The sequence below is a fragment of the Cornus florida genome, unplaced genomic scaffold, assembly GCF_030987335.1.
Source record: "Cornus florida cultivar Cherokee Brave unplaced genomic scaffold, ASM3098733v1 CherokeeBrave_3.0.0_Hap2_Chr06, whole genome shotgun sequence".
Taxonomy (NCBI): domain Eukaryota; kingdom Viridiplantae; phylum Streptophyta; class Magnoliopsida; order Cornales; family Cornaceae; genus Cornus; species Cornus florida.
This window is the reverse complement of record NW_026775576.1, coordinates 99,502,406-99,523,176: the sequence shown is the minus strand read 5'-3', so window position 1 is coordinate 99,523,176 and position 20,771 is coordinate 99,502,406. Positions and strand designations below refer to the sequence as shown.

Genomic DNA, 20,771 nt, shown 5'->3' with positions numbered 1-20,771 from the left:
ATTCTCAGGGAATGAGTTGGAATAGTCATTCCACCTTTAAAATGGCACACCAAACAAAACAAAATGAATGAGAAGTTGGAATGATTATTCCATTCCAGCCCATTCTAGTGTACCAAACTAGCCCTGATAGAATTATTCTTTCACTATTTTGTTTTGGGCTCTCTCTCACTCTTGCACACACGGCAAAGTGAGTTTTATAGGAAAAAAATCAAATTCATTAAGCTTCAGTAAAATCACTCAAGCATAAAAAATCTCAAAAAAGAATTGTTGTCGATTTGTTTAGGGATCTAGGTCATTGGTTCTATTTCTTTTGTTGGATTTTTGTGATTTCTCATGGAAGGCCATTGTGTTTATTTGAAGGTTACATTGATTAGATAAAAAGATACAGTGAAGTGGGCTAAGAGAGAGGATTTCATAGGAGAGGAGAGATTATGAGGTAGTTTTACAAAGAGATGTTTGAGAAAATGAGCAAAGAACAGAATAGTACCGTAATAAATCAGTCAGGTACTCTAGTACCGTATACATTCTATCATAGATAAATTATAAGGACATTTTGGGCAATTTAAATAGTAAATAGGAAAATTTTATAGCAACTAATTCGTCTTGTAAAATGCATGTGAAGTCAAATTTTTAACATTCCGTTTGTTTACAAGTAAAATATTTTTTAAATAATTAACATTTTATTTTTCAAATATATATATATATATATATATATATATATATATTATAAAAATATATATATTTTTATTTTTTGGTGTTTGGTTGTCGTAAAATATTTAAGAAGAAAAAAAATATTAAAATTTAACAAAAATAACTTATTAATTAATTTTCGACAAGTTATTTTACATGTCCCGCCTGATGAACTCGATCTCAACCTTGACGTAGATCTTTATCAAATACCGATAAAGTAAAAATAAAAAAATATTTTACCTATAAAAAAAAAAAACAGAATATTTTTCAAAAAGAATATTTTATGTCGAAACAAACGGAGCCCAGTTAACAGCAGGGAGGAAGATTTCAATCTTTTCTGAAAATTGAGGGACTTTGTTGCTAAATTTAGAGTACAAGAGACAAAAAAAGTAAAAGTTCAAAGGGGGTTTCTTGCTAAATTTAAAGTACCATGGGGCAAAAACTTAAAAGTTGAAGGGCTTTTTGGGTAAATTAAAGCGAAATAAAAAGTAAAATAGGATGCGGTGAGCGTGGATCGAACACGCGACCTTCAGATCTTCAGTCTGACGCTCTCCCAACTGAGCTATCCCCGCTGCTGATTTTTTGTTGGTAATGAAAAGAAAAAATGAATCCATTCTGAAATTCTTACAGCATGGCCCCACGACTCGAAATAAAAAAAGTTGGGGTATAATTTCAACGCGTTTTCAAATTGGCAGAACTTTGTCTTCAAATATGTCTCCAGAAGGACAATACATATATATGATACGTACATATATATATTTGCACATCCAAAGATTCCAAACTCAACCTCGTTCCATCATTGGCTTTTCTTTTGAGAAAAACATGAACATCCAAATTAGAATTTTTTTTTTATTGTTTTGACATTATTTGAGACTAGAATGGTTTTTAGTTGGTATAGACTGCATTCAGAGACACGGATTTAACATTTTATTATTATTTTCACAAATCAGCATTCTCACCTTTGAAAGTAAAGAGCTTTAATTTCAGCAAGCAATAAGGACATGAAGAGATGAGATGACTTTAATCATAAAAAAACACATTTAATTAGGCCATTCCATCATTCCATGAGCTGGATTCAAACAACAACATGCAGTGTGGAGCCCAATCATTGGGTCAGATAATAAGGAACACTCGATTCAATAACCAAAATGTGATATAAATCCAGCCAATATGATAATCAACAAGTTGGTTTTTGGAGATGTAAAAAAAAAAAAAAAAAAGGGAAAAAAGTGTTGATTTTTGGAGCAAATTGTTTTTGAACAAATATACATAAACCATAACGGAGGGGAAAGAAGAAAAAGAAAGTGATCAACTCACGATACATGTAAAAAACAAAAGGCTCTACCATCCTACTTTGCAAAACTATTTTGATCACCTATCTATAAATTCCGTGATCAAATACTATCTCCAGCACAAGAGCAATGGTGTAAACACAATTAGTCCATTTTGTGAGTTACTCAACCAAGAAGCACCCGTGTAAGAAAATTCTGTATGTTGGTCAAACCGTAAAAATCTTTCTCACTTTCTTCATGTTCCTACGGCAGATGGGGCAAGTACCTGCCAGCTCTGCAATCCTGCAGTATCGTATTAAGTCGTACATCAATGACATTTAAAAACTACATTGGCTACCATTACATCAAAATGGAAACCACATAAAAGCAATTTGTGGAGATTACAATAAAGTTGCACTTTGCAGCATATCGATTTGAAATTTCAAGAGGGCAGGTCAAACAATGCTTCGATCGTGACATTCTTGCAAGTTATTAAAGCACCATATAAGATTATTATTGTAATATATTTGAAATCTCTCTCAGCTTTGGTATATGATTTATTATCTTTCTTATCCAGTGACAGAATATGGTTTTTCCACATGCCTTTCATCAATATATTCCATGCAACCATTTAAATATCATGTTTTTTAGTTTTCATTCATGTGTTATATGTGCCACACCAAACCCCATTGTCACATTTAAAATCCAACCCTAGTTCAGGGCAGAATAATTTTCAACATGTTCAATGTTGGGATGGCACAGCTCCACTGTCTTCCCTAATTTGACGGAAATGCATTGAGGTGAAGCATTTCAAAAACTCCATTTGGTGTTAAAGGTGAGGGCAGATGGTAGTTACCTTGTTCCGCATGCAAAACAAGCCACACAATGCCCACATGGAAGGAAGAAGCAGTCTCTAGGAGCATCAAAGCAAATTGCACAAAGACGCCGGATATTACTATTGTATTCACCGTCTTTCAGTGGCTTTCCTTCAAGTGAACCCACAGCCAGGCCATCTTCAGGATCTTCATTGTCTGAGACAGAATCATAAGATGAGCCCCAACTTGAGAGATCATCATCTTTGCGTGAGAGCAAAGGAGCTCTCTCAGATCCCATATCCCCAAAATGTGCTCTAGTTCCAACTTCACGGTTGCACTGGAAATTGTTCAAGATGTGGAATGCCAATAACATGAGGATGGTCATTCCACCTACAAGAGGGAAAAAATGAAAACTTAGAAACTCGATATACTGAGTTTCTGTTTTGAGAATGAAATGGCGGGGAAAGTATACCTGTGCCGATAATATATGTGATCCATCGAGGTCCATAGGACAGTTTAACATGCCACTCGTTACTGGATGTACCCTGGAAGAACCAATAAGAACCTCAATTTAATGTAAATTTTGAATTCGTATGGAAGAAATTTGAAAAACATATAATGCATGGAGTTCTGAAGGAAAGGATAAAAGAGTCCTACTGAATCCCCGTGTTATGTTTAGAACATAAGGTTCGAACCAGCCATTGAATAGGCTACTCCAGTTCCATGGAAAACTCATTTTTAGTGGCTGAGAGAATCTCTGCTCAAAACCAACCAATATATGTCCTAAACAATCTCTAAAGATACAAATTGTGCTAAAAGAAACATGTAGCTGGATTAATAAAATTGGGAATGTATGACGGTCCCCATGTATTTAAAATTGGGTGTATCATCACTGAGAGGCAGAGAAGCATCCACTCATGGATGCATATCATATTTGGGACAGTGGCAGGGAACACTAGTTGTTTCCATCCTCCTACCAATTGTCTAAATTGTCATGGGGTATTATCTGAAACCTCAAAATTCAGAATTGAGATTTTTGTATAAAAGATATTGTTAAATACTTGGACTGGAAAACTAGATGTTTAAGCTTCCCAGTGAAGACAATGGCAATATAGGGTACTACTTACTAGGATGGATTTGTTGTTGACTTTAAGAATGTTTCCTTTGCAAGCAATTCTACTAACAGACTAACCTGTTCTGGACCAGGAGATGTTAACACAGCAGCGTTTCCCTCTGGGAAAAAAAGTTTCAATTTACAAGGGCCATCAGCCAAATTACACTTGTAGTAAGCCTCAGTTGCATTATACAGAAAAGCCTTTACCCTAAGGTTTAATTGCACCTGTTCAACATACAATCCGATGTGAGAATTTTGTGAACTAGTGAAAAAGTAGTGAAGCATCAAAGTTGCTTACAGAAGAAAACAAGAAAAAATGGATGATATATAAACACAGCTTAAAGAAGAAAACAAACGTCCAATCAATCTACTACTTAATTTTAATTTTAATTTTTTATAAATATTGAGCTGACAAGTTTCATAATAGCATGGATTCACACTTCCAACTTTATGGTTGCAAGAATTGGTTAATGACTAGTACATCATTGCTATCCATATATATATATATATATATATATATATATATATCTCTTTTGTTTTTAGGATAAAATGAACTTAACAAGAGTTTTGTATGCTAATAGTGAGCTTAAATGAGCAGTTACGTTTGCTAGGTGCATATCCAAACAGACATATTAAACACAATCCCGTACCCATAGCCAAGTGTTGTATGTTCAACAGGGGTACCTCACACACGTAGAAGAATCCATATAACAGACGTTAGATTCTAAAGCCCACCACCAATCAGTTAGATGAAATCAGTACCTGCTGAGGTCCTGTAACTAAAGGCATGACTAGCTAGTTGGACATGGGTTACATGGAGAAGTAGTGATAGGGTGGTTGCTAACAAGTCAAAAAAGTAAACAGGTAACGCGGCTGTATTTTTAAGTCTAATTCCACTGTAATACATACGCACAACACGTGTAATGCCTTTGAAAATCATCTTATTTTTCAAAATTGGTGGTCATGTGTCTCACCAGCACTCTACCCGACACACTGTGCTACATAGGTTAATCAAATTGTACCAAAAAATAGATCCTAAAATTACAGGGTCGCTTCCAACTGATCAATTATTTAATATGGTAACAACCATTATATGTGTTATTTCATATATATGAGCTTCAGAAACAATGACATCACCACTGCCCACACAAATGGAAATATTAACCATTTGTTTCTCTCCATAAACAAATATTTCTAACCTCCATGGTACAACAGTGGGAGCCTTCCGATCTTAAAATACTAAATAAATAAAACAGGTATGATCCACCAAATTATTAGACAAAATGAAAAAAAGTTAATAGTACAACAACAATGAAGAAAACAGTCTCAAAAATGGCTACAATACTATTAGAAGGTTGGCCATAAGAGCAGCCATTTCAAAAAAGAAAACAGATTCTGAGGCAGACCCCGCCGGGGGGGGGGGGGGGGGGGGGGGGGGGGGCGGGGCGCGCTTCTGTAACCCTATGTTATGAAATAAGGATCGGATCGAATAGGAGTTTATGAGAACAAGAGAAAAGTAAACGACAGGAAGATAAAATAACACACACACAAAAGAGACAAGGATTTACGTAGTTCGGCTATGCCTACGTCCACGGAGAGAAGACAAAACAATATTCCACTATGAAAATAAAGAGATACAAAGCAAAGTGGCTCACATCCAAAAAACCCAATTACACCCATAAGCTCTCGCTCAAAACTGATATTGATACAACTCACTCAATTTCAGATTTCGGATGATCTTCAATTGAATAACAAACAAGGCTATTTATAGCCAAACAAATACTTGGTGCCCAAGTATAACGAAGAAGGTCAACTGATCACGCCAATCAATCAAATTTGTTTCCTTACAATGATACAACTATATTATATAGCTATATGAGCCGTAAATTGAAACTACTATTATTAGTTTCCTTTGTAAATAAGAAATTAAGAACAACCAACAAATTAGCATACATATATATATATATATATGGTAGCTTGAACCAATCAATGGTTGGCACAAATTCCATAGCGGGTTGGCAAACTTCAATATGAATATCATGACTTATGCTCCACGAATAAGTGAGCTGGTGTAAACTGGGAGCAAAAAATTGAGCCATTGATTATGATGTGAATGCCACGTCATCTAACAAATCTCCACCTTTGCGAAAATTTTGTATAAGCCACTGTATCTCTGCCAAACAACACGTCTTCTCCACAAAACAAATTATATAGAATTTTAGATAAGTTTGAGTCATCCTAAAACTTAACCCTTAGGCTCTCATTCTTCAACCCATGCATGTCTTGCACAGCCACAAGCATACCTCCAATATTTCTGTCCAACTCTAAGCGCTTACCAAAAACAACCTTAGAAACTCTTTCCTTCAACAATCTTCTTCAACCGCCCACAAACCACCGGTTCGTAATGAAAAGTCATCTTCTCACCCTTGTAGAGTACAGGACGTCCTTGACTTTTTCTTGCATCTCTATTGTGAGCAACTACTTACCTCCCACGTATCTTAATGGCGCTCGAATGGATTATCTCATTGCCACCAAGATTATTGCAAGTTAATATCACACCTATCCTCATGGGTCTACCTCCCTGTAAAGACTGTTGCAATTTCGATTGCTATATGAAAACGGATTTCATTCTCCCATCAAGTTGTGTAGTCCCTTCACAACTTTTTTGAGAACTAGGATCGTCACTCCTCTTTCTAACTCTTCCTTTGCCAAGACCTATATACAGCTTTATGCGAAGTGTAGAAGATCATGTAGTAGCTCCACCTGCTACTGTATTTCCTTGGAGAGGATACAAATTTTTCACCTTGGTGCCCTGTAACATCACAAGAGAATCCATCACGACCATCATTTCTCCACCCTCTGTTACAACCTTGTAACCTTTGGAGTCTAGCACACCTATTGAAATAAGATTCATTTTCAGATTCGGTACATGTCGCACATTTGACAATGTTCTCATCAACCCATTGTGCGTCTTGATCTTGATTGTTCCAATTTCCAAAATTTTGAAAGCTTTCCTGTCCACCGTCAAAATCAAACCACCTTTCACCTCTTTATAGGAGGAGAAAGAATCCCTACCGGGACACATATGAACGGAACAACTAGAATCAAGAATCCAACTGTCATTAAATGACATACCTGAACACAAGGTTGTCATAAGAACATATTCGTTACTTTCCGAATCACTCGTTGTAGCAGCTGCCGCAAAAGCTGCTTCTTGAACCTTCTCTTTGCCATTCCCATTCTTTGCCTTTAGTTTGGGACAGTGCCTGATGATGTGCCCTATCTCGTGACAATAGTAACATTCCAAATTTTTATGAGATCTAGATTTGCCCCTACTACCAGAACCCTTTGTCTCACTTTTGCCTCTTATAAATAGACCATCGACCTATTCATCTCCAATATTCTCAAACACCTTTTTCCTCAACTCCTGAGAGTTCAATGAGGATTTAATATCCTTCATACTAATAGTGTCTTTTCCATAGAACAATGTGGTAACAAAATGCTCATAGGAAGGAGGAAAAGAACATAACAAAATAAGGGCTTGATCCTCGTCATTAATTTTAATATCAGTATTTTTCAAATCCATAAGAATAGAATTGAAATTATCAATATGCTCCTTAAGAGGCATACCTTCCTTCATACGAAGGGTGTAGAGTCTCTATTTCAAGTAGAGTTTGTTGGTGAGAGACTTCGTTATATACAGACTTTCCAATTTCAACCATAACTTTGCCGCCGTGTCTTCATCAATAACTTCACGCAGCACCTCATTAGCTAGATTCAAAAGAATCACATTGTGCGCCTTTTTATCGACCTCATCCTTGTCTTTATTGGACATAGTTTTTGGCAACTTGTTCTTTCCGAACATCTTCTTCTTTAGACCTTGCTGAGTGAGCAGGGCCTGCATTTTAATTCGCCAAAGACTGAAGCTAATCTTGCCATCAAATTTCTCAATCGCGTATTTTGTTAACATCTCAAAAAACTCCCCAAAAAAGCTCTTATACCAGTTTATTATGAAATAAGAATCGAATAGGAGTTTATGAGAACAAGAAAAAATAAATGACAAGAAGATAAAATAACATACACACAAACAAGACAAGGATTTACGTGATTTGATAGGCCTACGTTCACGGGGAGAAAACATAACAATATTCCACTATAGAAATAAAAAGATACAGAGCAAAGTGGCCCACACCCAAAACCCAATTAAACCCACAAGCTCTTACTCAATACTGATATTGATACAACTCACTCAATTTCGAATTTCGGATGATCTTCAATTGAATAACAAACAAAGCTATTTATAGCCAAACAAATACTTGGTGCCCAAGTATAACGAAAAAGGTCAACTGATCATGCCAATCAATCAAATTTGTTTCCTTACAATGATACAACTATATTATATAGCTATATGAGCCGTAAATTGAAACTAATATCATTAGTTTCCTTTGTTAATAAGACCAGCCAACAAATTAGCATATATATCATATATATATATATATGGTAGCTTGAACCAATCAATGGCTGGCACAAATTCCATAGTGGGTTGGCAAACTTCCATATGAATATCATGACTTGCGGTCCACGAATAAGTGAGCTGGTGAAAACTAAGAGCCAAAATTTGAGCCATTGATTATGATGTGAATGCCACGTCATCTAACACCCTAGTTCTATATAAGTAAAGTGGGGGACGACTATTATTTGTGATCTCTGTGTAATTATTTTTTGCTTTTCATCATAGTAAAATCGTTGCGACTCCGTAGACATAGCCCTAGTTCGTGTGAATCACATAAATCTGCTGTTCTTGTTTGTGTTGTTCTCTATATATTATTTTTGCATCTCACAAACTATGGGTTAGGATTATTTTTCTTAACATATAGTTCTGGTGAGATTTTGGAGCCTCCACCTCTGAACTTCAACATAAAGGGCTTGTTGTTCCTTTGATCACTAGCTTGATATTACATCTGAAGATTGTGGAAAGGGGAGCTCATGAAATTGTCGTGTGGCGGAAAATAGTTGATTGCTCCAAACTATATTTTCATGGATTCTTCTCTCTCTTGTAACTATAATACTTTGAGAGAATTGAAATAGTTCTCATTTATTAATCCCTGTCTATCATCATCTCCTGTTTATTTCTTACTCATCTCTCTTTTACCTTATCTTCTTACTCTTTTCTCATCTTCATCTACTCGAAACATCATCCTTTTTTATCTTCCTTCCAGATGAATCTAGTACTTGCTATTTTTTTATATTATTCTCTACCTTTCTTTCTTTACCTTATCTTACGATGTTTTTGTTTAATCAAAAAGAAGTTGGATCAGACACTCTCTTCACAAATCAGAGTCAAAGTTAAGGTATAAAAAATAATAATAATAATATATATATATATATATATATATCAAGGACATTGGTTTCAAAAGTCAGTAATATAAAAAGTAGCAAGTATTGGGTTCATCTAGAAGGAAGAGGAGTTTTCTTTTCTTTCTTGCTCTTTACCTATTGTTAGAATGTTATATATATATATATATATGTTGGGCCATTATGTAATTACATTATATTAGTAGGCCCTTGTGTTATTAAGGAGACTTGTATCCCTTATATAAGCCTATATAGGCTTATTTGGTGCGTGTAGGTGAAATATATACAGATTTGTTCTCTCTGTTCTCTCTATCTCTCATGGTAAACAACATGGTATCAGAGCGGGTTGTAGTTGTGATTGCATCTGGGTTGGGTTGTTCTTCTACAAATCAAAATCAAGATCGAAGCCAACTCTGTTCTTCGCTGAAGATTTGTTCGTCGTTCTCAGATCTGACTCGCTGAAGATTTGTTCGTCGTTCTCAAATCTGACGCCTTTCGTTTTGCTGGTCGAGGCTTCCTTGGCTGTCGCAAGTTGCAGAAGCTCCATCATCGCGATCCCTCTCCGCTCCGTTGTTAGATCGCTGTTTTTTTTTGTTGTTGTTGGGTTGTCGTCACCGCTGCAAGGGCTAGGGTGTGTACTAGCCTTGTCTTTCCATTGCGAATCTCGGGTGTTGAAATTTCTTATCGGTGGCAACATTCTGGTTCTCGCCGGCGCTGATTGTGAAGGAGAAGGGTGGTGTTTGGCTGCAGGAGTGAGGCTATTCCAACCCTGGTTTACTAAACCTGGGATAGTTATTCCAACCCTGGTTTCGTAAACCCGGGATAGCCCAGATTCGGCCCGTTTGACCAGATCCGATCCGAGGTCCGATCCGTTTGTCCAGATCCGACCCGCTCGTACAGATCCGACCCGTTTGCCTAGATCCGACTTGTTCTCGGATCCGACCCGTTTGCCCAGGTTCGGCCCGAATACCAATTCTACTTCATATTTTCTTCTCTGTTTTGCTGGGTAAGACATGGCCTCCACTTCAGATTTGTTTTCTCCCACTTCTGGTCTTCATTCTTCCATGACTTCTGTTAAACTCAATGGGAAGAATTATATACTGTGGGCTAAATCAGTTAAAATTTTTCTCAAAGGTAGAGGCCTTGGTAATCATCTGACTAAAGAGAAACTCAAGGAAACTGATGTTTCTTTTGATGCATGGGAAAAGGAAGATGCTCAGATCATTTCTGTGATGATAAACAGTATTGAACCCCAAATTAGTACAACTTTACTTTATTTAGATACTGCAAAGGAGATATGGGACAGATTGCAGCAACTGTATTCTGGGACAGGTAATATCACTCATGTTTATGAGCTTTGTAAGCAGTATTTTCATCTTGAACAAGGTAGTCACAGTATAGAAGAGTATTATTCCAAAGTTATGGGCATTTGTGAGGAGCTGAATATGTATCAGCCCATTACTGCTGATGTTCGCAGTATGCAACAACAACGTGAGGACTTTAATGTTGTTCGTTTTCTTACTGGTTTGTCCTCAGTTTATGAGTCTTTTCGTTCACAGATTATGGGCAGTCCCACACTTCCATCTCTTGCTGATGTGTTTTCTAGACTTCAACGCGCTACACTTGTCAGTGATACCTCCACTTTGAATACTGGGCAGAGTGGTGAACGTTCAGCATTGATTGTTTCAAAGGGTGAAAATACTGTTTTCCGTGGAGGTCGTGGGGGACGCTCCACACGTGGCGGTCGTGATTCACGGGGAGGACGTGGTCGTGGCAGGGAATCACGAAAATGTACTCATTGTGGTCTTTCTAATCATACTGTGAATTTTTGTTGGGACCTTCATGGGAAACCATCTAGTTATGCAAATCAAGTTTCCTCCTCTCCGAATGATGTTGCTTCTGGATCTCATAATGTAGTTGAATCAGATACGGTCCCTGTCTCACGTGATGAGTATACTCAGTTTTTTTCTTATAAGCAAGCATCTAATTCATCTTCCACGGCTACCTTTGCCCAGTCAGGTACTGCACCCACATGTCTATTGTCTTCCACTCGCAGTCCTTGGATCATAGACACTGGAGCATCCGATCATATGACTGGATGTTCTTCTCTTCTATCTGATTTTAATTCTGTACCTCCTTCTCAAAGAGTTACCCTTGCTAACGGTTCCTCCGCTAAGGTTTCAGGTTTGGGGACAACTTAACTTAGTGATTCCTTGTCTCTCTCATCTGTTTTATATGTTCCTCAGTTTCCCTTTAATTTAATGTCTGTCAGTAAGCTTACTAAATCTCTTCAGTGCTCTGTTACATTTTATCCTACTTTTTGTGTGTTTCAGGATCTCAAGACGAAGAAGACGATTGGTACGGGGAATGAAACTGGTGGCTTATATTACTTTGATGTGGCACCTTATCCTGTGGCTCTTCAGTCTTCTCTGTCTCCATTCCAGTGGCACTGTCGTCTTGGACACCCGTCACTTCAAGTTTTGCAGCGTCAAGTTCCTAGTCTTAGTAATTTGAAATTCTTGTCATGTGAGGTTTGTTAACTTAGTAAGCACCATCGTGTGTCTTTCAAGTCTAGGGTTAATAATCGTGTCTCTAGTCCTTTTCATTTGGTTCATTCAGATGTATGGGGTCCAATAAAGCATTCTTCAATCAATAAATTTCATTATTTTGTGACATTTGTGGATGATTATTCTCGCCTGACTTGGTTGTTTTTAATGAAAGATCGTTCTGAATTATTTTTAATTTTTCAAAAATTTCGAAAAGAAATCAAAACTCAGTTTGGCTGTCCCATTCGTATTTTACGTTCCGATAATGCTAAGGAATATTCTGCAACCCCTTTTGATACCTATCTTAGTGATAAAGGAATTATTCATCAAAATTCATGTGTTTATACTCCTCAACAAAATGGAGTTGCAGAACGTAAGAATCGACACCTCTTAGAAGTAACCCGTGCTCTTTTGTTTCATATGCGCATGCCTAAACGGTTTTGGGGTGATGCTGTTCTTACTGCCTGTCATCTTATTAACCGTATGCCGTCATCTGTATTACATGGCAAATCTCCACATTCTATTTTATTTCCTGATTCTCCTTTGTTTTCTTTTACTCCTCGAGTTTTTGGCTGTGTCTGTTATGTCCACAATGTTGGTCCTGGTTTTGATAAACTAGACCCACGTGCCACAAAGTGTGTATTTCTTGGATACTCTCGTTCTCATAAAGGTTATCGTTGTTATAGTCCTGTTTCTCAACGGTACTTTATTAGCATGGATGTGACCTTTTGTGAGTCCGTCCCATATTTTTCAGATAGTGATTCAATTCTTGATATTACTTCTGAGTCGCTTCTTCCTGCGGTTCCACTTCCCTCACTTTCTCTTCAGCCTAGATCTCCTTTGCCTGCCCCGTTACAGGTGTACACTCGAAGACCAAAGCCATCTGCTGTCGTGCCTCCTCCGTCGTCTTCAGAGTCTTTGGATCCAACACCTTCCATTGCGTCTGAATCCTTGCCTATTGCACTACGTAAGGCTCCTCGCTCCTGTGTTACTAAACATCCCATTGCTCAGTATGTCTCTTATAATTCCTTATCGCCATCTTTCTCATGTTTTTCCTCTCAATTGTCTACTACATTTGTTCCTAAGACTGTGCAGGATGCTTTTTCTGATTCGGGCTGGAGGAAAGCCATGCAAGATGAAATTGATGCTTTGCATCAGAATGACACGTGGAATCTTGTTCCTTTATCTCCAGGTGTCAAACCAGTTGGTTGTCGCTGGGTCTACACCGTGAAGTATCTTCCAGATGGTTCCGTTGAGCGGTTAAAGCTCGTCTTGTTGCCAAAGGTTATACCCAGACTTATGGTATTGACTATGATGAGACGTTTGCCCCTGTTGCTAAGATTTCTTCTATTCGTGTTTTGATTTCTCTTGCTGCTAATAGACATTGGCCTCTGTTTCAGTTAGACGTTAAAAATGCTTTTTTGCATGGTGACTTAGTCGAAGAGGTTTATATGGAGCAACCACCTGGGTTTGTTGCTCAGGGGGAGTCTCTTCACACTGTTTGTCGCCTTAAAAAGGCCCTATATGGATTGAAACAATCTCCACGGGCTTGGTTTGGAAAATTCTCTGAGGCAGCATTCAAATTTGGTCTTAACAGATGTCAGACTGACCATTCGGTATTTCACCAGCGCACTAAAGCTGGCTTCATCTTTCTTGTTGTATATGTAGATGATATTGTGATCACAGGTGATGATTCTGAAGGCATTGCTAAGTTGAAGTTGTTTCTGCAATATTGATTCCACACTAAAGACTTGGGTAAACTTAGGTATTTCTTGGGTATTGAAGTTACTAGATCCAAGAAGGGTATAAGTTTATCACAACGAAAATATGTGTTGGATTTATTAGAAGAAACAGGTATGTTGGGTGGTCGCCCGGTTGATGCTCCTATGGATTCGAATACAAAACTTGTGTCTGATGAGGGTGATCTATTTAATGATCCGGGCAGATTTCGTCGTCTAGTTGGGAAATTAATTTATCTCACTATCACTCGACCTGATATTTCATATGCAGTTAGTGTTGTAAGTCAGTTTATGGGAGCTCCTAGAATGCCACATTGGATTGCTGTTCTTCGGATTATCCGATATCTCAAGCAAGCTCCAGGTGTTGGGTTACTATATAAATCAAATGGTCATCTCAGGGTGGAAGGTTTTACAGATGCCGACTGGGCTGGTTCTCCTTCAGATAGGAGATCTACTACAGGCTACTGCACATTTGTAGAAGGCAATCTTGTTACATGGCGAAGTAAAAAGCAAACGGTGGTAGCTCGATCTAGTGCTGAAGCTGAGTATAGGGCAATGGCTCATACTACTAGTGAGTTGACCTGGATACAACATTTTCTAAAAGAACTTGGGTTAACAGTTGAAGTTCCTACTCCATTGTTCTGTGATAATCAAGCAGCAGTTCACATTGCCTCAAATCCTGTGTTTCATGAGAGGACCAAACATATTGAAGTTGATTGTCACTTCATTCGAGAAAAGATATTGCTTGGGAGCATCTCTACTCCATTCGTGAAGTCTGAAGATCAATTAGCTGATATGTTTACCAAAGCATTGGGTCATAACCGGTTAAGAACTATCTGTTCCAAGCTAGGATTATTTGATATATATTCTCCAGCTTGAGGGGGAGTGTTAGAATGTTATATATATATATATGTTGGGCCATTATGTAATTACATTATATTAGTAGGCCCTTGTGTTATTAAGGAGACTTGTATCCCTTATATAAGCCTATATAGGCTTATTTGGTGCGTGTAGGTGAAATATATACAGATTTGTTCTCTCTGTTCTCTCTGTTCTCTCTATCTCTCATGGTAAACAACACCTATTAGCCCCAATATCTGTATTTCTCATTATTTTAAATAACTTTGTAGCTGATAGTACAAAGCCCAACACATTCCCAATAAACACAAATCAATCGAATAAGATGCGGTTTTGCATATTACCTCCACTTCTTCCGAGTTCAAGTTACCCACTGCAACATAGTAACTGGAAGACGTCACGATATCCTGCTGGATCGTACCACTTCCTGTGGAGAAGCAGTTGATGTCATTATAGCCTTGGGATACAAAGAAGACACATACTTATTAACTTTTCAACTAACCGTGAATGATATTCCATGATAAGGTCGTGTTAGGATATGATGGGTCCTCAATCCACTTGGCAAATCCTTCATTTCCTGCAATGTTAAAGCTTTAAAATAGTAGTTAGATGATAACCTTACAAAAACAAAAGTCTATATAAAATTTCATTTTACAGTTCTACCAGATCTACCACTTCTGCCTATTAAAACACAAAGTCAAGCACACAATTGTAAAGGATACAAAATAGCGTGAGAAAAAAGAGAGCCAAATTAGAACATTTGCAGGTAAAGATCTGGGTTAGAAATTATCCCATCCTTGGCCGTCATTTATTCTGAAGAAGCATAGAAAGTCGGGGAAATGGTTCATGATTTGTAAATTACTAATCACAAGCACACCTCATAAGCAAGAACCTTAAATGGTTTAGATGAAACATCAATGCCGGCATTATCAGTTTGCTTAGTTTGGACTTTAGGCACATATTCGAAGAAAGTACTATTAGATTAGCATATAGGTTTCTTGGAAAATTGATGATCATTAGATTTCATAGGAGGGGAGAAAAAAGATTAATAACCCTGAAAATTCAGCAATGCTATGTAGGCACAAAAAGCCGTCCACTCCTCCCTAATGCTCATCAAAAACGTATATAGAGACATTAAGTGATAAGTTATTTACCAGCAGCAAGTACTATACCCGCTTTCCTTATCAAATATGAACAGCCAATAAAGTATCTACACACTTGTTTCTAGTAATTAAAAACCATACAACAAATAGCGGAATGTTCATAGATTCAAAGATAGCCTCTAAGATCGTAAATGAAGTGGCAGGTTTGTTTCAAGCATTTTAATCTACATTCCCAAATACTTTTCTTCGAATAGAGCCCGATTATCATCATAACTATTTACAATTTGAAAACTGCCAATGATCTGGGACTTGACAGAAAAATACAGAAAGGAAAATGTGCTCATGAAAACATTTAGATCAACAGTACTAATTTTGTCCATCGAGCACATTCATGGATTTTCAACGGCTCCATTGTAAGCTAGTTAACACAGAATTGTAGGTACAAATTCAGCATTCTGGGTGGAATCATTAAAGCAAATGGGAGTCTTCACCTCAAATCTTTTTAATGGGATCTCTATTAGGATTTGATGAAATCTTTTTGTGAAGATGGCACAAATTTCTCTGATGGTTCCATCGTGATGTTGGGGTTTTGTACACAAAATGACATAGAAACACAGATGGAGCAATGCAATTATCACGGAACTCCCAAACATGAGTTACTGGTATTCCTATTAATTGGGTAATGAAAGAAAGTAGATGAACAGTAGTTCATTATATAAACTCTGCTTGAGAAGTTTAAACACACCTTGTGCAATTATAAGGATTATAGAAGCTGAGCTCGAGGAGTTTACACTGTATGCTGAGCTTGAGGAGTTTACACTGTATGAAATGTTTATTTGAGATCTCTCATTCAAGTAATATATCCACTCCTGTAGCATAGAAAAGAATCAACTCTAGCACCATTACCCAGAAAAGTAAAAGGTTCGAGGACAAACTTAATGAAATAGCTTGCCTTATGTGAACCATAAGGTAGATAGGGAGTATGAGTATCGGACCAAGTGGAAATGACGTCAAGAGGAGGAACATTGTAAAATCCATATAAAGTAGTCCCAAGCTTTGCATCATCTAAATCTTGCGCCTGTTGTAAACAAAACACAATCCGCATGGCACCAAAAACAAACATTAGTGAAATAGCATAAACACGTTACATATTTTCAAAGTGAGTCCGCAGTGCCACCTTACCTTTATATAATCAACAAAGAAGGGGTTTGGTTGTATTAGAAGCGAGCAATTTGGTCCAAATTGTAAAGTCACGGTACCGTAAACCCCCAACATCAGAGTCATAGATACTGAAGTCAAAATTAACGCAAATTCAAAACCAAATAAACTCAAATTGATCAGAGCTTTAGCTAAACAGCACAATTAGCATTCACAATCAGCATAATTAACACAATTAGCTTTCATAATCAGCATTCATGTCAAGATATTTATATATACAAAGAGATTTTTTACTAAACAACACAATTAGCATTCACAACACACTACACGCGCACAAGCATTCACAACACAATCTCTTTATATATATATAAAAGAGATTTCTTTGGTAAACAACCCAATTAGGCAATTAGCATTCCTGAATGCACGCATAATTATACAGGGAAGGAGGTTTAAGATTAATTAAACAGCACAATTAGCATCACATCGATATATATATAGAGAGATAGATTTTTGCCAAACAGCACAATAGCATACATATATATAGAGAGAGACATTAAGATCAAATGAACAGAAAAGTAAGCATTAACATCAATATATATACGCGCATAGTGAGAGATTTTTTGCTAAACGGCACAATTAGCATTCTCAAGTCAATACACGCATATTTATTTATATAGAGAGAGATTTAAGATCAATTAAAAACGAACCAAAGAACCAAAAGGTGAGGACAACGATGATACAAGACCAGGTATCGTCTCTGATCAATCTCGACGTCTCTTCATCGGTCATAGGGAAGTCCATATTATAGGAAACGCCAGTCTCTTGCTGAATCAGCTGTGGAGCTTGCCCAATATCCCCTGTCTCCTCCTCTCCCTCACGCACACGCGAAGAAGAAGACGATGTCGATGTCTCTGTAGTCCTCGAAGCCCACGGCGATGTGGCCGACGAAGAAGAAGCGGGAATTGATGAAGTGTGAGCTGATCCCTCCATCCTGAAACACCACAAATCTAGAGAGAGATGGGTGAGATTGAAGGGATAGGTGAAAACCCACACCCTAACCCTAGTTTTGTTATGTAACGTACCTGAAAAGTTGGGTATAATCCATTGAAGAACAAAGAAGAAGGGATGAGAAACCGAATATTTCACCAATCAGTCGTTTCAATCTTTCTGTGTGAGACTGGTAGTTGTGAGCGGAGAGACGGTTAGGAGAATTTTTATATCGCGCAGTTCAACGTGTGAAGTGAAGTGAAGTGAAGGTGGAGGATACACTAGTGAGCATATTAAGACACGTGTAAAAACACCCCACTTAGGCACTTACCTTCTCCTATTGAATCAAAATATTTACTAGGTGTCGGTGATATTGTCATTTTATCGTCTTACCCTTAAGTTGTTTAAATACTTTTCGATAAAAAAACGCAAAAATCCAAAATTATTGAGAATTTAAAACTATAATCAAGATCAACAAAACTAATTGAGAGAAAAATTTGTTGCAAAATTATGTTTGGCAAAGAAAATTAGTGTAAATTTTCAAACAAGAGGAAATGTCTCAGCAATTAGTTTGCTGGGTTCAGTTTCAAAAAAATAAATTTATATTATCACAATGAAATTTTTTTTTTTTTTTTTTTTTTGTCAGTGACAAATGACAAGAAACTCACACATATTTTGTAGAGACTTGGACCTTGACCATTCTCTTTTGAAGGTAGAAGGGATGTTACTGACCATGAGGCTCTTGATGTATATTGATGTATATTATCATGATAGCAGTTAACTTAGGAGTGACAAGATGGGTTATGACCCACCAAATCGTTTTTATTCGCCCGCTTAAAAATATATGCGGGTGAACTATTTCACTCATTATATAAGAAACCCAATTTCACAACCTCTATTTGACTCAAATTCATCTCTTTCTTTCTAAAATTATCTCACAATCCCAAATTATCTCTCTCTCTCTAAGATTATTTTTGCATCATATACTCCTCGAGTCCTCGTGTACGTAATACTACAATTCAAAATAAACCTATGTTTACATCTGTATTTCAAAGGAAGACGGCATGATTTATTCATTTAATTATTTATCCTATAATATATAATATCTTACCTTCGTTCACGTCTAGTCACAAAATAAAATAATATAAATTTAATGAATTTTCAAAATAAATTAGAGGATTTACAATTATTCATACATATCTTTACAAGCTTTTATCTATCTAAAATAAAAAACTATAATAATGAGATTATTTAAAATAATAATATTATTTTTTCCCTAAAACAGGTTGGTGGGTCATGATGAGTTGATCAGACTCATTTTCATCCAATTCATATTTAACTCGTTACGAGCGGGTTGAATGAGTCCCAACCTATATTCGACTCCATTATATTTGACACTGCCCAAACACAACCCAACCCAACCCGTCCATTTGCTACCCCTAATATTTATGACGTAAATTACTCTATTTTCAATTTTCTAAGTATACGAATACATGTGTCCATGAATATATGTTCCTGGACTTGTATAAATAAATATATATAAATATAATGTAATGTCAAATAAAGTAGAGGTGTCTATTCGGCTCCTCAAAACAGGGAAACAGCTAACTTCCAAAAACTGTTCACATAGACGAATGCAGTTAAATAAAGGTATGCTTGGAGAGATTATAGGTTGTGTGATAGATATGGTTGCACCAAACACAAAGGTGATTTGAAGAAAGAGAAATGAGGGGAGGACATAAATGCCACTTGATTCAATCTCAGATTAGAAATGGGAGAACTGGTGAAGGGGAGGGGTCTGAGCATCAAGGAGCCTCTGATAGAAAGTTCATGGAAATTTATTGGCTTTTTCAAAAGAAATTGGTACAAACTCAGGAGAAAGCTCGGGATATAGCTAGAAGATGAAGATATGGAGAATTTATTTTTTCATTATTTTTTTGCAAAAAAAGGAATATTTTGTCAGATAGATACAAGAATTATATCATGTCATTGCAAGTTGCAACTTTAGGGCATGGCTAGAAGAAGAAGAAGATTCAGGCAATTATATATGCAAAATCCAAGAGATTGTATTAAATTACATAAGAATTTCATGTAATGTGATGATGCAATGAGTAATATTGGTTGCATGGTTGGGTTTCATTTCTGGTTTAATGAAATATGGATTTGAATCTTGTGTTTTTTTATTATTACATGATGAATTCAGGCCTTGTTTGTTTGAATTTTGTAGTCGGGTTATAGAATTTTTGTATACAAAATATTCAGAATGGTGACAAAATGAAACAACGAAAAGGATTAAACCCCAAACTTTTAGCTCCTTCCTGATCTTGTATGCATTAAACCTTCAATATAAATAAGTTTAAAATAATCAAGCATTCCAATCAATACCCATTTTTATTTATTACTACTTATTTTTGCAAACGAAAACATAACAGTAATCAACATTTGCTCTCACTTGAGCTATGTAATTATTACATTACCATTGTGTTATCTGATTGCAACCATTGTTGTCAGAACAAAAAGAAAACCTCTGTGGCCGTGACAATGCGTTAAAAAAAAAGACACTAACCGATGAAAGAAAAAATTTAAGATTTTTAATAAATAACATTAAAAATTACTTCATAAGAATTATAATTCGACCAAGAACCTGTCTGACTTGATACACTCTCAAGATTACAAATGTAATGGAACGTAAATGTAATCTACAGGTAATGTCTTTTTTTTAATCAAATTATCATAAACCGGCTCAAACAAAAAAAAAACACATTTATAAACATCAACACAAACATGAAAGGACTATTCATTTCTATAACTTATCCATAAATTTTGTATGCAGGTTTCTGAAAGGACAGAAAGTGGACCGGGCCACTCTCGGGCCGATCCACCAAGCCTGGAGCACTATTGGGCCGTTAGGCCACACACAAACCAATCCATTAGGCCAGGGCCCAATTTCATCAGCACTGTGGGCGGGGTTTCCTATCTAGTGTGACCCAGGAAGAAGACACAGCCCAGAAAGGTCCAGGCTTGAGAGCCAAGAGAGGAATTTTGGGTAAATCTAACCTTCTATAAATAAATAAAAGTTAATAAGAGAGAAAAAGAGAGATTATATATAGTGTAATATTAGAACAAATTTATTGC

General features: G+C 36.7%; 1 protein-coding gene and 1 non-coding gene across 3 annotated transcripts; both read right to left on the bottom strand.

The window, feature by feature from the left end:
• Positions 1 to 1,189: 1,189 nt before the first annotated feature.
• On the bottom strand, positions 1,190 to 1,262 carry TRNAF-GAA (transfer RNA phenylalanine (anticodon GAA)). Its single transcript has one exon. It is a non-coding gene; the product is annotated as a tRNA-Phe (tRNA).
• A 546-nt stretch (positions 1,263 to 1,808) lies between these two features.
• On the bottom strand, positions 1,809 to 17,874 carry LOC132313298 (E3 ubiquitin-protein ligase APD2). Of its 2 annotated transcripts, XM_059812009.1 has the most exons (11): positions 17,732 to 17,874; positions 17,357 to 17,656; positions 16,674 to 16,780; positions 16,444 to 16,569; positions 16,237 to 16,360; positions 14,891 to 14,965; positions 14,733 to 14,815; positions 3,969 to 4,115; positions 3,249 to 3,321; positions 2,818 to 3,166; positions 1,809 to 2,264 (listed from the first exon to the last, which is right to left on the bottom strand). In XM_059812009.1, exons 2-11 carry the CDS (start codon positions 17,637 to 17,639, stop codon positions 2,189 to 2,191), a joined length of 1,443 nt encoding a protein of 480 aa, XP_059667992.1. In that variant the 5' UTR covers positions 17,640 to 17,656; positions 17,732 to 17,874; the 3' UTR covers positions 1,809 to 2,188. The 2 variants fall into 2 exon arrangements, with proteins under 2 accessions (XP_059667992.1, XP_059667991.1); XM_059812008.1 differs by lacking the exon at positions 17,732 to 17,874 and having other exon boundaries at positions 17,357 to 17,725.
• Between the last annotated feature and the right edge of the window lie 2,897 nt (positions 17,875 to 20,771).

What these genes read in the sequence shown, in the direction of transcription:
- LOC132313298 (XM_059812009.1), bottom strand. Translation starts at nt 17,639, where the DNA reads ATGGAGGGATCAGCTCACACTTCATCAATTCCCGCTTCTTCTTCGTCG. An exon ending in TCTTTGTTGATTATATAAAG is followed by an intron (nt 16,570 to 16,673) that starts GTAAGGTGGCAC and finishes TGTTTACAACAG; the next exon opens with GCGCAAGATTTAGATGATGC. An exon ending in TGAACTCGGAAGAAGTGGAG is followed by an intron (nt 4,116 to 14,732) that starts GTAATATGCAAA and finishes TATGTTGAACAG; the next exon opens with GTGCAATTAAACCTTAGGGT.